The following is a 16074-nucleotide window of genomic DNA, read 5'->3' on the forward strand; positions in this document are numbered from 1 at the left end:
GTCAGAAACCTTTTCCTGATATCTAACCTAAACCTCCCCTGACAGCTTCACGCTGTACCTGAAGGGAGCCCACAAGAAACATGGAAGGAGACTATTTGCCAGGGCACGTGGTGACAGGACAAGGGGGAATGGCTTCACACTGACAGAGAGCAGGGTTAGACTGGATATTGGGAAGCTTTTCCCTGTGAGGGTGCTGAGCCAGGCTGGGAGAGCTGGGGGGGCTCAGCCTGGGGAAGGGAAGGCTCCGGGGAGACCTCAAGAGCCTCTCCCAGCGCCTAAAGGCGTCTCGTAAAAAGATGGAGAGTGACTTTTTACAAGGGCAGACAGCGACAGGACAAAAAGGAACTCTGTTAAGCCAAAAGAGGAGAGATTTAGGTTATATGCGAGGAAGAAATTTTTAACAATGAGCGTGGTGAGGCAGTGGCTGGGCGATCCCCGGAAGCGCTCAAGGCCAGGCTGGAGGGGGCATGGAGCAACCTGGTTTAGCGGAAGGCGACCCTGCTGGAACAGGGTGAGTTTTAAACCCCTTTCACCGCCGAACCACTCCACGACTCCACAGCCGGCTATCCCCTCACGCTCTCGGGGCAGCGCCGCGCATGCGCGCCGCCACTCCCGCCCCAGCCCCCCCCCCGCCTCCCGGCAGCGCGCAGGCGCGCGGGCCGCCCCCGCCCGGCACCGCGAACGACGGGCGGCGGATCCCGCGCCCCCCCCCGGCGCTCCCGCCCCGGCGGCATGAGGGGACAGCGCGGCCGGACCGAGCGAGCGGTAAGCGCGGCGCGGAGCCTGCCCAGCGCCCACCCTGCCCTGCCCTGCCCTCCCCTCAGCCCCGCCGCGCCCCCGCGGCAAGTTTCCCATTGTCCGCCCCGCTGCCTGCCGGCTCCTCTCAGCGCTGCCCGCGGCGAGCCCCCGGGAGCGGCCGGCGCTGCCCGTGGCGGGCGGCGGGTGGTGGTGGTGGTGGTCGCGGTGGGGATGGTGATGGTGGTGATGGTGATGATGGTGGTGGTGGTGGGGCGGGGGGTCGCGGTCCTCGGGCGGGTCACGGCGGCGCCGCCGCGGCCGCTGCGCTCCCGGGCCCTGGGACGGATCCCCCCGGGACAGCGCGGGGATGTCACAGGTGTCCCCCCATCCCGTCCTGTCCCCTCCCGGAGTGTCCTGGATCCCGCAGGGGCTGTCACAGGTGCTTCCCCCCACCCCAATCCCTCTCCTGTCCCCTCTCGGGGTGTCCCGCATCCCGCGGGGCATGTCACTGGTGTCCCCCCTCATCCTTTCCTGTCCCCTCCTGCCGTGTCCCGCATCCGCCGCATCCCTCGGGGACGACGCGGGGCTGTCACAGGTGTCCCTCTCATCCCTTCCTGTCCCTTCCCAGGGTGTTCCTCATTCTCTGGGACACCGCGGGGCTGTCACAGGTGTCCCCCCCCCTCCCTTCCCATCCCCTCGCGGCGTGTCCCGCATCCCTCCTGTCCCCCTGGAGCAGCGCGGGGCTGTCACAGATGTCCCCTCCCTCCCTTCCTGGGGTGTCCCGTATCCCCCCGGGACACCACGGGGCTGTCACAGGTGTCCCCCCATCGCTTCCCGGCGTGTCCCGCATCCCTCCGGAGCAGCGCGGGGCTGTCACAGATGTCCCCTCCATCCCGTCCCGGCGTGTCCCGTATCCCCCCGGGACACCGCGGCTCTCTCAGAGGTGTCCCCCCATCCCTTCGCGGGGTGTCCCGGCTGCGCCGCGGCGGGAGGAAACACGGACGGACTTTGTTGTGTAACTCTTTTTTGGTACGAGGATTACGGAGGGCTTGCGGCTGTTTGTGCTGATTCAGGTGGTTTTTTTTGTTTTTTTTTTTTGTGAAATGCAGGGTAGTCATGGGTAAATTCCGCTCTGGAATGGGATGTCGGAGAACTTCCCCGCGGCTCTGGGGGTTGTTTGTTGGCTCCTGCCGTGTCCGAGGAGCCGCCGAGCCCCGCTCCGGGGCCGGTGTCGCTCCCGCGGCGCTGCAGGAACGTGAGAGCGCCTTAAGGACGGAAAAGTAAAGCGAACTTACTCTAACAAACCCGTTTCTCTCCAAAATGACGCTGGCTCGCAGCCCGCGGCTCATCTGCCAGTGCTGCTGCCAGGATTTTTCAATAAACGTAATTGCAGTCGAGAGAGTTCGGGTCAAGCCGGGGAAAGCACACACGAAGCCTTTGGAATAACTCCTCGCTGTGTTGCCAGTGACATTTTTTATGGCCGTATAGTGGAATTTTTGCAGTTTCGTCCAATTTGGTTTTTTTCCCCAGCTCTCTCTCTTAAGTTTCTCTCTCAGAAGTTTTAATTAATTGTTTTTGGCGATTATAGCAACAATCACCAATATAGCTTTGTATCGCTGTGCTGTAGTGATCCGGTTTTTTTCTCTCTTTCTGAAAACAAGAATTTTTAACATTTATTTCTTAACCTCTTTTTGTGTTTTCTGTGCTTATTTATTTATTTATTTATTTAAAAAAACCCAGTCCCAGTTGGGCATGAGCTCTGAGCAGGGCAGCCCACATGCAGTGCTGGGGGACTGGGAAATGCTCCTGTGCCTGTCGCTGGGATGTGGCAGTGTTTGGTTCTCAGCAGCACAGGAAGTCTCACCCATCTGCCAAAGAGTCATAAACCACGTTAAAGATTTGTTACTAAAAGTGGCCTGAAAATGTGCTAATTTTATGTCGTGTTTGGAAGAAATGATAAGTCATTTCTGACAAATATATATATTTATAGCTTTTCAAGGCCCCCTTGGGTCTTAAAAGAAGCTGTCAAGGAATTGTGAAGGGTTTCCTGTGGAATTGCTTGTGGGGTACCACGCACGGAATAATTGTATGAGGAAATTGAAAATGGCTTCCTACGTTTGACAGATGGTTTTAAAAATTTCTTTTTCAGGTTTGAGTTACTCTCACCAACTGCAGCAATGGTGCAGAAGTACCAGTCCCCCGTACGGGTGTATAAACACCCTTTTGAGTTAATTATGGCTGTAAGTATTAATTTTTGCTGTAATTTTCTTCTTGGCAGTCCCTTCTGTTGCTTAGTACTTACTGGGCTGTGTTTTGTAGATGCTGTAGAACATACAAAGCTGGAACAATATGGAAAATATGAGGTGTATGTGTTTCAATGGCTGCTTCTCTGCCCAGAGTGGTTTTTTTTTTAGATAATGTTCTCTGATTTTCCTGAATTTTAGATGTAACTTTCAGATGAAATTTGCAGATGATAATTTACAGATGTATTTGAAAGTTAGAGCAAAAGTAGGCTCGAAGTATGCTGCCCAGTTGAGTACTGGGAGCAAACTCTTCTAGAATGGGAAAAAATGTCATGTACATTGATTAAAAGATTGTTGTGGTTGTGTCTTCATCAGGGTAGAGTTTACAGGGCTCAAAGGCACAAAGAAAGCCATGAAAGCAAGGATAAGCCTGAGTGAAAAAAGAGAAAGGACACTGGTGATACTTTCAGGGATGGAAAGAAAAAAGCTTCTAGGGAGGTCAGAGAGATGAACAAAAAGCCTTTTGGGTGCATAGTTGCTAATTTGTGTGATAATGTTACAATAGTGATTTAAAAAAAAAAAAGAAATCCTAATTAAGTTCCCTCTTCTTTCTCCCTCTCCCCTTCTCCCTCCCTCTTTTTTAAAATAAAAAAAAAAACAAAACTCAGAAAGGAAGTAGGTATTTGACATTTTAAAGTCTGTTCAGCTCTGGGGCTCTCATTAGTTACAAAGAGCAGTTAAGGAGCTTTTCCCTGATAAAAACAGTTAAAACTAAATCATAACCTAAATAATAATTGTTCTGTTTCACTTGCTGAAAATACTACGTCTAATGGTCTCAGAGGAGAGTTTTAAAAGTGCTCATAGTGTAAATATTTGGATAGATCACATGGTTTGGAGTGCAGAGTTCCTTGCAGAAGTGATCCTTTGCAGTCTCGGGGCAAAAAAAAGGATTAGGTCACTCTACAGGGAATACTTCCATTTCTTTTTATCTTATTCCTAAAGCTGCCTCCAGTATTACACATGTAGGTCTTGCTCTTGCAAACACTTCAAGGCAGAGAGTGGTTATTTTCCTGAGCACAGAAGAATCAGACTGTGATATGTTTAAGGTCTTTTAGGACCTTATTACGCTGACAACTGGGCTTCAGGTGGTTTCTAATTTAAATTTGATGGTGTATGTAACTTCAGCCTTCAGTGGAGTTCTGCTGGCTCTTAGATCAATCAGCCAAAATGAGTTTCTTGGACAAAATTCTCTGGCTGTTTGCTGGACTGATAAATCTTCACCTCACTGTCGAACTGAAGGCAAAAAATTCTTCCCTTGAGTTATTTCTTCAAAGATATTTTAAGTCAAAGTGCTGATATCAGGATTTTTCCCAACTCTTTATTGGGTGTAATTAGAAACACTTCTGACTATTAATATGAACTGTGAGTTCTCAAACTGTTCTGTGTCTTGGGGGTAATATTTGAAAAATAATCTTTAACACATATTAGGTCTTTTCTTTAGAGAGAAAGAGGCTGTGCTACGTATGCAATTAGGATAAGACAGCAGTTGAAAAATTAAAAGTGAACTAAGAGGAGAAGAATGTTTATAAAAAGAAACAGCTGAACAAGATCCTTTCTGGGACTGGATGAGCGATAATACACATGATTTATTTAGTCTGTGTCAGGGCAGTGAGTTATCACTTGAACTTGTCCAGAATGTGAGCACTGGATGAACATCCTCCTCCTGCCATGTCGCTTCTGATCTTTAAAACTCGTAAAATTCCTGGAGGTGATCCATCAAAACTGTCCATGCATTTTGTGGAGGGAGTAGAGGAGTGCCTCCATGAGCCAAATTCTGTAAGGAGTATGAACAGTATATCATAGCTTGATTCTTTGGTACTGTTTTGTTACTGTCTTCCCTTGGTGGAATAGTGGTTGCATAAGTTGATGAAGTATTTCTGGAAGGAATATTCGTGTTGAATTTTGTTCTCACTAAAGTGGAAGCACTACATTGCATATTCTCAACAAAAAAGTGCTATAATGTTGTTTTAACAGTGCCACCAGCTCTTCTGAAAGGAGGCACGTGGCCTGGCATATACCAAGCTTGAATTTAAAGCACCCAGCAATGACTTAACAACATGTTTTATTTGATTCTTCTCTTCCCCTCTCTTTTATTTGCACCCAGCCTTTGAGAGAAGAACGTGTCCTCAAACAGAGGTTTAAACCCACACACCAGAGATACTCACCTGTCACCAGTAAAAAGCCTGTTGGAGAAACCTTTGTTTGGTGAATGTGGCAGCAGGGTTTTGTGTGCTGAGTTATCACTGTTTCTAGCCTGGGTCTTGTTGTGTGGGATCTCATCTTCGTCTCAAGGTGCTGAGTACTTTTAAAAATGTTATTTGGCAAATTGTCCTCCTTTTTCTGGGTTTTCTGTGGAACCAAAGAGGTCATTCACTCTGTAGAGTGTCAGTGAAGTGATGTGATCTTCACTGTAAAGATTTCCTGGAGGATACGTGTTCCAGTTACAAAGTGGAACTCATTAAGTCAAACTAATATTTAACCTTCAGATAGAGAAATCAGCATTAAATTCTTCTTTTCTGCCAGCAACCAAGTGAATGCCACTTGCAGAGTGGGTCATTTAGACTACAAAATTCCTATTTGCCCACTTTTCCTTTCCTGGGTTTTCAAGAGGTACTTGAGGGAGAATGGAGCACAATCAGCATTCCATTCAGGCAGCTCTAGTGTGTTTTGAGAGAACTTTGTTCTCTCTGTGAAGTGTGAGTGCAGCTCTATATTAAGACAAAAAACTGAATTTAATTCCACTTTGATCTAAGCCAAGATTGACAAGACAAGTGCTTTGCAGACAATTATGACATAAAGACTTTTAAAATAGACACAGTCAAAATTCTTTTCCTAAGTGCAATTGATGTTGAAAATAAGTCCCTCTGTTAACGCTCCTCCACTGAAATCCAAAGCTCATCTGTTGAACCCTAATATATCTCTATGGCAATGTCCTTCAAGGCACAACTCCTTCTCTCCCAGGTCTGGGAGGGTGTTGGGGAGGTGCTGTGGTTGGTAGGGGTCAGGAGATCCACTCCTGAAAGCTCCTTGCCTGCCTTCATCATTAAGGGCCAGCTGTGTAAAATCTAGTAGGAGCTACTCCCCGTGGAGATTTCCTTATACTGGCAAATTGTGTGGTTCCAGATAACATCTAAGATGCCAATCTTGTAAGGAAACTGTGTTCTGAACTTGAAAAGACTGTAGAATCACAGGCCAGAAATTACCATGTTTTAGTCTGACACACCTAACACAGGCACGATGATTTCACCAAATATTTTCCAAAGCTGACATGATGATTTTTGGCTGTTCTGTGGCGTATCTGTCATAACTAACTGTGTGTTAGTGTATATATATATATATATATATATATATATATATTTTTAAAAAGCACCCAGACCAACAGCTTGCACAGCTGTTCATCAGACTGAATAGAATCTCGCCTGGCTTTTCCTCCTGTTCCTGCTGGAGTTTACGTAATGCTGGAAGCAGCTGAAATGTGGAAAAATGGCTGTTTACTTAGACTCACTTGTCAAGTTACCAAGGTTAAATATGCTGGAGAAAAACTGAGAAGCTGCTTTTATAAAACTTCTAAAGATGACAGATTCAATTTTTTTTTTATATTAGCTTAAAGAGATTTACATTGAAAGTAATACAGGGACTTTGCTGAATAAGTAGTTCTTAATATTAAAAGGCAGTTAAGAACTTGAATCTTCCTTACCACACGAGGCTAAAATTAACTTTGGAGATTCGCAGCTCATTTTCAGTCTGACATACTTTAGATAATTCCCCTTGAGTTTAATTTCCAAAGTAAATTTAAATAATGAATAATCAGCTGCAATGGCATTCCAAGGGTGGAATGCAAATGGAAAATAAATAAGATTTTGGAAAAAACACACATTGAATCGAACCATTGACCAGAGGGATTTTTTTTTTTTTTTTTTCAATTTCTGGAAGCTCTGTGAAAAATTTATTGCTCTTCAGCCCATTTAGAAAAAGACCTATATACAGCCACAAATTACTTAGTTTCAGAAATAAATGTGAATAAAAAAATCCATCTCAACATTTTTCCTTTGTTCTGATGGAACATCTAAAGTATCTCAAGCATGAATCTTTCCTACTAAGTATAATGTGTAGTGCCTTTCATATTTTAATGGTTCAAATTTGCTGCTTTTGGACAACAGGCTGCCTAGCTTTCTTTGTTTTTATAGATCTGAAAAAGCAGTTTTTAAGGTCTAGCTCATGAATTAAAGTATCCCTAAATTACAGGTGAGTAATAAGACTGTAGATGGGATAAGTACACTTCAGCAATAGAGTAGATTAGAAAAAAAATTATCTATTTTTTCAGATTGACAAATCAAAGTATAATCCCTTGATCTAGATTGTAATGAGCTTCCTGATCAGGCAGTACATTATATTGTCATTATAAAAGTTATTACTTTAAAAAGTAATTTAACCCCCTGTGATGGTTTCACTCTAGGCCTTCCTGGAGGGGGGAAAACAAGGTTCAAACCACTACCCCCCCCCCAAACTGCTTCAAGTGCCCCACCTGCACATAGATCCTTGCAATTTTTATTCCCTCCGTTTTCTTTTTCCTGGAAAAAATGCATTCCACACATCATGTGAAGAAAGGCTGGTGAGAAAACAGAAGCTCTTCTCCAAAGTAGGCTTTAAATGTATGGAGAAGGATATATAGGATTTGTCTTGGGTGCTTAAACCCCAGGGAAGGGAACAGCCAGGGTCCACTCCCAGAACTGCTCGGCTGTTTTCCCTTCTGTTGTGGAACTCCCAGACTCTCGTCCACTTTGCTTCCTGCCTTTGTTGAAAACTCAGGCTTCTTTGCTATTGGAAATGTGTTGGTAAAACTGCAGTGGAGCAGAGCCTTGTGTGGAATTTCTGATTTTTATATGAAGTACCTGCAGTTTCGCTGCTGGTTTGTGTGGTTGGTGCTCTCCCGTGTGGGCACACATTGTGAAGAACAAATGACTCTTTGGCCACTTGTTTGGGTTGAGCTGTGGATAACAAACAAATGTAAGAGTTCACTTGAGCACTGGGGAAAAATATTGACTTAGCAGCCTGCTAACTGTGCCCTTCACGTGTTATTTCATGGCTTGCTTAGATATTTCCATGGCTGGCTGTTTCCTGTTTTGGTTTTTTTTGTTTGTTTTTTCTTTCTGGGCAAACACATGACCTGACCGTGGCTGACAGCTGCAGTTCTCTTGTTCCCCAAACCCTTTTAGTCAGTTTTTTACAAGTCTTTTACACTTTAAAAGCTAAACCATCACTACTGTCACGCTCTGAAAGGTGTCAGTAGAAGAGAAATGTGTATCAAAACACTTCTTGTTGCTGAAAGCACTCCAAGCTTTTCACCCTTTGCAGGTGTTTTAGCTCTGGTGTGAAGTGCTGCTGCTGATCAGCCAGGTGATGTTTCCTTTGAGTTAAAACTCTTAAACAGGTGGGAGTGTGGCAGGAAAGAAGTGGTTTCACATTCTGGAGGGTCCTGGGCACTCATGGTACTACAGTTATGATCTGGAAAAGGTGTAACTTCGTGCCCATGGTCTAACAGGTGGTTGGCCTTTAAGAAGCTCGTGTAAAAGCCTTCAAAACCCTGTGGGAAAGAGAGATGGTTATTTTTTCAGTGTTAATTAAGAAAACCATATTCAGTGAGAAGCCAGGGGTGGCCTAGAGCTCAGAATGAGGTGTTTTCATGTGGCACGGCCAGCTCTGGGCACCTCCAGCGGGGACAGGCTGTGCTGCCTGCTCTGTGGAGCTCTTACACAGGGAATGTCTCAACTGCTGGGCTTTTGGGAAACAAGCACTTCACGAAAAAGGGAGTGGAAGGAGATCCTGAGGGACTGGAGGCCACCCCTGAGCACTTCCCATAAACCACCTTCAGTCAGAATCCAGAGTTTGGAATGCAGAATTGAGGGAGTGTTCATTGTAACCAGGATTACTCTTGCTTTGCACACAGTTTGGATTCAGTGTGTTTCTGGGGGGAAGGCTGGCAGGGTAATCTTTAAACTGCTGCATTCTGAATGTAGAATGAATCTTCTGAGAATATGCAAGGAAATCTGTTAATTAGCTCAAGTTGAAATTAATTACAGGTTAGTCTTAAATGGTCTATTTTCTTTTCTCCCAAGTGAATTTGTCTTCCAATTTTTCATGTAGTTTAAAATTAGCCTGTATGTATTCTAAATTGAGAACTAGGCTGTTAAGCTGAGTTATTAACTTTTTATCTCACTTTTGTGATATAGTTAAGACAGGTCAGGTTAGCAGCTCATGTAAAATGTTAAGTTAGGCCTGTTACAGGTAATTTAATAATTTGGCCTTCTCACAGTCAATCTGTAGCTGGTTTCAGTGGTGGTTGAGGTCAGAGCCATGCCAAGGACCTGCACTGGTGGAAGATCTGGTGGCAACGTGGTTGGGAATCTTGTGTTGGAAGAACCATCTGGCATTATCTGGGTTCCACTGCAGCGTGGGGCAGCGCTGCCAAAAGACAAGGGAGCAGTGAGCCATCAGAATTTCTCTGGAGTTCTTGGCTTTCCTCTGCATTGCTTTGCCCAAGCAGTGCTGATTTCAGCCCGGTCCACAGAGGTTTTCAGCCTGTGGTTCACGGGCTCTCTGTCCTAAGGGTCAGAGAAACATCACTAACTATGTGGTTTGCCATTATAGCTCAGCTGGTGTTCCAGGTTGCTGCTCTTTGCTTTCTTGCAAAGACAGGTTCATCAGTTAGGGGGACAGGCTGGTCAAAAGCTGTCCTGGAGGAAAGGAAGATAAATAAACCTTGTGGGCCCCATTGCTGAGCAGCCCTGTGGGAGCAGGTGCTCATTCCCCCCGTGCTGTGGGTGAGCCCATGGCAGCTGGCCCCGAGAAAGAGCGAGTCAGCAGGGCATTTGTCAGGACACGTTGCACTGTGGGAGCCCTTGATTCCATGGGGAAATAATTAGGGATCTGCAGTCTGAAAAATGCAGAAGTGGGCTGCTCTAACAGTAAGTGAAGGGGCCATTAGAAACCTGATTCAGCAGTCTTCAGGTATTATTTAGCAGTGCAAAGTACTTGCAAATTGTGCTTAATGGCTCGGAGTTGTGGGTTCTGAGAGTTCCTTTGGCATGGAGGGGCATCTGTCCTCACCTTAGAAAAATGAAAATTAAAAATTTACATTTTGTAGGTTCCAGCAGGGCCACGTGGGAGCAGACAGGCTCTTTTGCTTTGTGTTCACATATAAAACTTCATATTTGAGCATTCTCTATCTTGGATTCCTCTTGGGTTTTAGTTTATGATAATAAGGTTTGGGTTCTATATATCAGCAAATTTGAAAATGAAAATATCACAGGGCTGTTGGAACCTACCAGTTTTAACTCTGGTGACCACAGAGGGATCGTGGGAGGGAAGCTACCCTTTTGTATTAAAAATGAATTTTTATTTACACTGTTTTAATTCTTAATTATATATGCCTGTGCTCTCTTAAAGTAGCGTTTCAAGGCTTTGTCATGGTCAGATTTGTGAACCTAATATAAAAATCCATAAGGTTATGGATTGCATGTGGGATAATAACAACAGTTTTTCATTCTGACATTATTTATATTCTCAAAACTTGCCTTTGGAAAGATACACAGCTCAGTTTGTGTAGCAGTTGAAAGCTGCATTGCAAACCTCAACATTTCAGCCTCTCTGATAACTTTCTGCCTCGCCTGCTGCCGCTGTAATATTGGATCATATTGCTTTGGTAATCACAGATCTCATTCTGTGAAAATGAATATTTCCCTGGTGATGGTCAGGACGTGCCATTTCTAGTTGTTCATGGCACGGCAGAAGGGAAGGGTTTCCTGATGAGAGCACTTCCTTTCTGGAGTGCTTTGTGTCTCTTCATTCAGTGTAAAATGGGAATGCCAGGGACACTCAGTCCAGCTCAGGAACATCAGTCAGCAGAACCTCTTCCAGAGGATGTATTTTTTCCTGACTGTTTCATTCAGTGTGTAAATTGTACTACGTGATTTGCAAAACTGTCTTTGCTGTGCAGTTCATTGGCTTGTAGATAAATTCTTCATTACTGAATTTATGGCTCTCAGAAATTACTTATTTCTATTGAAGTGTTTCATGGTCTGTGTGGTGCAGCCACTGATGTTGTAATGAACAGGATTTAAAGCAATTTCTCTTGAACTTGTTTGTTCCGTGTTGGCTGAACTGATTCATGCTTTTGTTTGCCTTTCTTTGCTGTAAAGGAGGGTAAAGAACAAAGAATTGATTGTCTCTAATCTATGATTTTAATAGCTTTTTAGAAAAGAATTAAATAACTCTAGACTGTTCTTTTTCAACTGGCTTATGTTTGAAGGGAGGTGATATCTTTGTCTGTATTTTGTTGGGGAGCAGATCCAGGGGTGCAGAAGCTGTGCAACCTTCCCCTGCCCGTGGTACTACCTGGTTATTGAGACCTGAAAGATGTATTTGGTCATGGGGAAGGGGATTGTGTTTGTCTCTTAGCAGGGACCACGGAACTGAATTGCCCCATAAGGCCTCTCTCACTGGAGTGCTGCCTTTCTGGCAGAGGCCAAGGGCTGTATCTGCCTCTAGGGGAGAGGATAAGAGTGAGATAAACATATGGTAACACTCTCTTAGGATACTCTCTCATCCTCCAGCAATGTGTCTTGACAGCCCTTCTGGTCCAGAGTGTGCCTTTGTCTGTAATAACATTGCATGTGCTGGATTTCTTGTGCCTCCCAATTCCTTTCTGGAGCCAAGTGAGCTCTGTCACGTCACCCTGACACCCAGTGCTCCATGACATGCTCTGTCAAGTGATAGATCCCTTCTCTAGAGCCTGGCTCTGGCTCAACCTCCCTCCTTCTTCTTGTGTTGGAAGAGGCAGTAAAACCAAACTCAGTTCTCTGTGCTGCCTGCCCTGGTGGATATGTCAGGTATCTCCCTCAGTTTTTAAATACTCATTTTCATGGTGTTGAGTCTGTTCAGTAGTTTATGACTTCATGTAAGGTACCCCTGCTTTGTACTGTTGATCTTCTACCATCAGTTTTTAACCTTTCTGAGGGTCTCTGATATATCAGACATGGATATAAAGTAAAGAAATTTTTTTTGTTCCACTTAACTTCCCAGCTTAAGAGCTAAATAGCCTGTGGGCTCCAAACCCTGTCATGCTGGATTTTGATGGCATTCCATTGACATTACTGAATGGTCAAGATTTAATTGGTGTACTTAAAAAAAATTTAATTGGTTTGCTTAATAGAGCTTTCTGTCTGGAAGGTAATATCTTGCTGGTCCAAAAGCCAAACTGAGACCTTTACATTAATTGAGCCGTGCTGTTTATCTTGAATTACGTCCTTTTGGCAAAGCTCAATGTACTGATTATGGTCTTGGAAGAGTGAAATCACCAGTGCAGGGCTTAGAGGCCAACTGCCTCTGGGCCAAATGAAGTCTGAGGCAATGAAGTCAAACCTGTTTCACTGAACCTTCATGGGGAGGGGGGGGATCTGACTGGAGATCAGGAGACTTTGTTTTTTGTGGTAGTACAAGTCTTTACAGACACTGGTTTAATGAGGAATTCTGAGCCCATGCTCTAGCAGTGCTGTAGTCATCCTTTCCTCCTCCACTCCTAAATTAAATTTTGTCTGCACAGTAATAATTTTATTTAAAATAGCCTAACATATTCCAGATGTTAAACATGTTTTAACAGACCTTCTTATTGAAAGTGTCTCTGATTCTAAGACCAAACAAGTGACGAATACTAATTATAGGGCTCATAAAAGTGAGACTTAAGCGTGGTACAATAGAGCAGTAAGGACTATTTGACTGTTCTAAAAATAGATCCTCAGTGGACACAGTGGGATTGCAGCTGAATTTTAAAGTAAAACTTTGGTTCCTCTTCAGAGGAACCAGACATGCAGTTCTGTTAACTGGAAAAGGGAAGGGGAAGCCAAGTACCAAATTCTGCTTTCACTGTGACAGCACCCTGTGCCTTTGAGATGCCTGTTGGCAGCACAGAACACAGCTGTGATTGTTCAGCTGCTGTAAGACGAGTAATGGTTATTTACAATAAGTGGTGAGACAAGCTTTATGGTTTACAGTCGTTTTTATGTGTGCCTCTTAAAGAATTTAAAGAAAGATATGTTCCTGTGTTATGTACAGGTTTGTGTATTGCCAGTGTTGCAGGGAAATAGGAAGTGCTTGGGAATAGCTCACATTCCCCAGCAATCACATGTCAGTCTCCAGGCGTTTAAGCTGTCACTGGCCTGTCGCCAGCCTGTGCTGTGATGCTCTTTTGGAGGTCAGCCTCTTCTCCACAGTACTTTAACCTTGAGCCAAAACAGTCGTGTCCTGTGCAGTTGGGGTCAGAAGCCAAGTTTCCTATCACAGGAACTCCTGAAGTTGACTCTAATTGCAGGGCACGTTCTGTCAAACACAGTGTTGTGCTCAGAGCTCTGTGGCTTCTGGGCCAGGCTGATTTCCATCTGTCCTGCTTGAAACATGGGCAAGGCAGACTTTTTTTTTTTTTCTTTTCTGAACTTAGAGTGGTTTTGCAAATGCATTTAATATAAACAAGTTACAGTGAAGTTGCAGGTCCATCTGATACTGCTGTTGCCCCCCCTGGGTCAGGTAAGGTCTGTGTATACTGAAGGGCAGCTTGGAGCAGCAGGGCTGCAAAGTCTGTCCTTGATATTCCACCTTCAGCCTAGACCAGAGCAGTGTAAGTTGCTTTCTTTCTAACCAGCAATTTGATCTTGGTCTCAGTCATAAGCCAGCCTAACCTGAGTGATCAGGCTTTCCCAGCTTACTCCAAAGGAAAGGAAGGTTAAATTAATTTTATTTGCATTTATTATTTATTTGCATTGGTTGGGTTTTCTGTCCTTAATCTTTTGGTTTTTTTGAGGAAGGAGTAGTACTTGCCCAACTTCTCTATTCCAGCTTCTCATTTTAGAGATTTGTGTCTCAAGACTGTGCAAAGCCTGCAATTGAAGTTAGGCTTGCTCACTCTTTAGTGGAGTGACACTGTGCTTTGGGCTCTTTCGGGCTCTCTGGGCTTCCCAAAGGGAGGAAGAGAATTAATGATTCTCTGTGAGTGCCTGGGAGGCAAAGCAGCTTTAACTCCAGAACTCCTACACAAGCTGTCCACTTTCTCCTCATACCCCGCCCTGGCCATTAATGTGTTGTCTGAAGATGGACATTCAGGCTCCCAGACAAGAATTGTGTCAAGTGTGACACAGTTCCACCTGTGCAGGTTTCTTTAGGCAAACCACAGATGACTCAGATCTGTTTTAAAGAAACCACTCTTCAAATTAAAGTCCCGTTGAGGCATGCCTGTGGTTATTGAAGGTCCTCCTTTTACAGATAAAACATGTCTTCAGGTCAGCTCCTTTATCCCCAAACTGCTCTGCCTGCTGAATCAGTGCATCTTTTACCACCAGAAATCTGAAAGAAGCTGCATTAAATCATTGAAGATGTAATTTTTATGTGGAAGAACTGGTTGAGAGCCAGTTCCCTTCCTGTTTCATTGCATGCAACATAAGCCCCTGTAATTTTGATGGTGAAGCTTCTCTGTGACCACTTTTCTGACATAAAAAACTCCCAGATGTTGAATAGGAAGGGTACACTGAGAGGGATAAAGTACTGATCTGTGTAGAAAGAGCCTGTGTGGGTGGCTTGACTGGTCCCATCCCTCCTGAGAATTGAGGTTTCTGCCTGGCTGTTTTTTCCTGGTGCAGGAAGGAGGCCCTTGGCTTGCTCAGGTGGGTTGGTGACCACAGTTACATAACTCAACAGTGAATTACCAGTAAAATTCCACTTACCTAGAAGATTGCTTCATAGCCTGTTTTGGATCTCCTGCTTTATTTATAAGGCCTAAATTATTTTAATGAAATATTAAAGTATTAGAGTAACTTTATTCATGCTTGAAAACACTGGATGCCAAGGCTGAGATTCACCAGCTCTGCAGCCAATACATTTATTCTCCAATACAGATGCAGTTTGCTGCAGACCTTGCAGTCCTCCAGTAACACTTTCCTCCTGCTTTTTACCTTTTCTTCTATCCCCCACTTTGCTTTTGGTTTCAGGCAGTCTTAAGCAAATCTGTGCTTTGTTTAGTATAACTCAAACTTGTCAAGAATGCTTACTGAATATATATATATATATATATATATATTATCAAGTGCTTCCTAGGGTCAGCTGAGAGTTTTACTGATATTTAACTGTAGGTGCTGTCTAAATGGAGCATCCTTTCAATAAGCTGCCTGTGAAATCCTTCTGATTTCTGGCTGTATTCTGGTTGAAAAATGAGCACTTATTTACTTCACATTTGCTTCACAGAGAAGGTAAACTAAAACTCTGAAATGTGTGTGAACTTTTTTAATTGCTACAGGGAAAGGCTTTTTTCCCCCCCTGAAATTGCTACTGTCTTCTTGAGTCTGGGTTTGATGTCTTCTATAACTTTTAATAACTTTTTTCTATGACTTTTTAAATTTTAATAGAAAAGAATGAATTCTAACTCCTGCTAATGGAAGTGATACTAATATTCAGTCTTGTCTAGTTGATTCTTAGCCTGAGTTTCTCCAAAATGTTCTCTGGAACAGCTACCAGAGGTGCTTTTTGCAAAGAAAAAAAACCCTGTGATTGACAGCTAAGATAATACCCCAAAATCCACGTGGTTTGGGGAAATGTTTTGTGCAATAAGAATACTTTGATTTCAGTACTGCTCCTGATGTGATCCCTGCATGGTGGCCTCGAAGGACAGAAGTTTGAGCACAAGCAAGACAGACTAAGATGGGTACCAAAGTTTGGGACTATGGTGCTGATGCTGTGATGGGATTGCTCAGAGATCTGTCCCGTTTCAGTGACTGCTTTTGGAGTGGCCTGGAGGGTGTAATGAGCAGGGTGCTGACTTTTCAGGGGTGGACTGGGCAGTGCTGGGTTAATGGTTGGACTCAGTGGTCTTAGTAGTATTTTCCAGCCTGAGTGAGTCAGTGATTCTGTGCCTGAGTTCATTACACCTCAGAGGGACTCAGGGCCCAGGTTTAGGGCTGTTTAAAACTCCAAGTTATGCATTTGGTCTGGGTTT

General features: G+C 44.3%; 1 protein-coding gene across 2 annotated transcripts in view; it reads left to right on the forward strand.

Moving 5' to 3' along the window:
• The first annotated feature begins 669 nt into the window (after positions 1 to 669).
• Positions 670 to 16074, forward strand: part of SEC14L1 (SEC14 like lipid binding 1) — a 41856-nt gene continuing 26451 nt past the window's right edge. The window contains exons 1-2 of one of the 2 annotated variants that reach the window (XM_027654457.1): positions 670 to 765; positions 2888 to 2978. In XM_027654457.1, coding sequence (XP_027510258.1) covers positions 2916 to 2978 — 63 coding nt within the window. In that variant the 5' untranslated portion in view covers positions 670 to 765; positions 2888 to 2915. Of the gene's footprint in view, positions 766 to 1792; positions 1812 to 2887; positions 2979 to 16074 lie in introns of those variants that run through there. The other variant, XM_027654458.1, reaches the window with a different exon arrangement.

This window comes from Corapipo altera, unplaced genomic scaffold (genome assembly GCF_003945725.1).
Source record: "Corapipo altera isolate COAL_440 unplaced genomic scaffold, ASM394572v1 343, whole genome shotgun sequence".
In the NCBI taxonomy this organism is placed as follows: Eukaryota; Metazoa; Chordata; class Aves; order Passeriformes; family Pipridae; genus Corapipo; species Corapipo altera.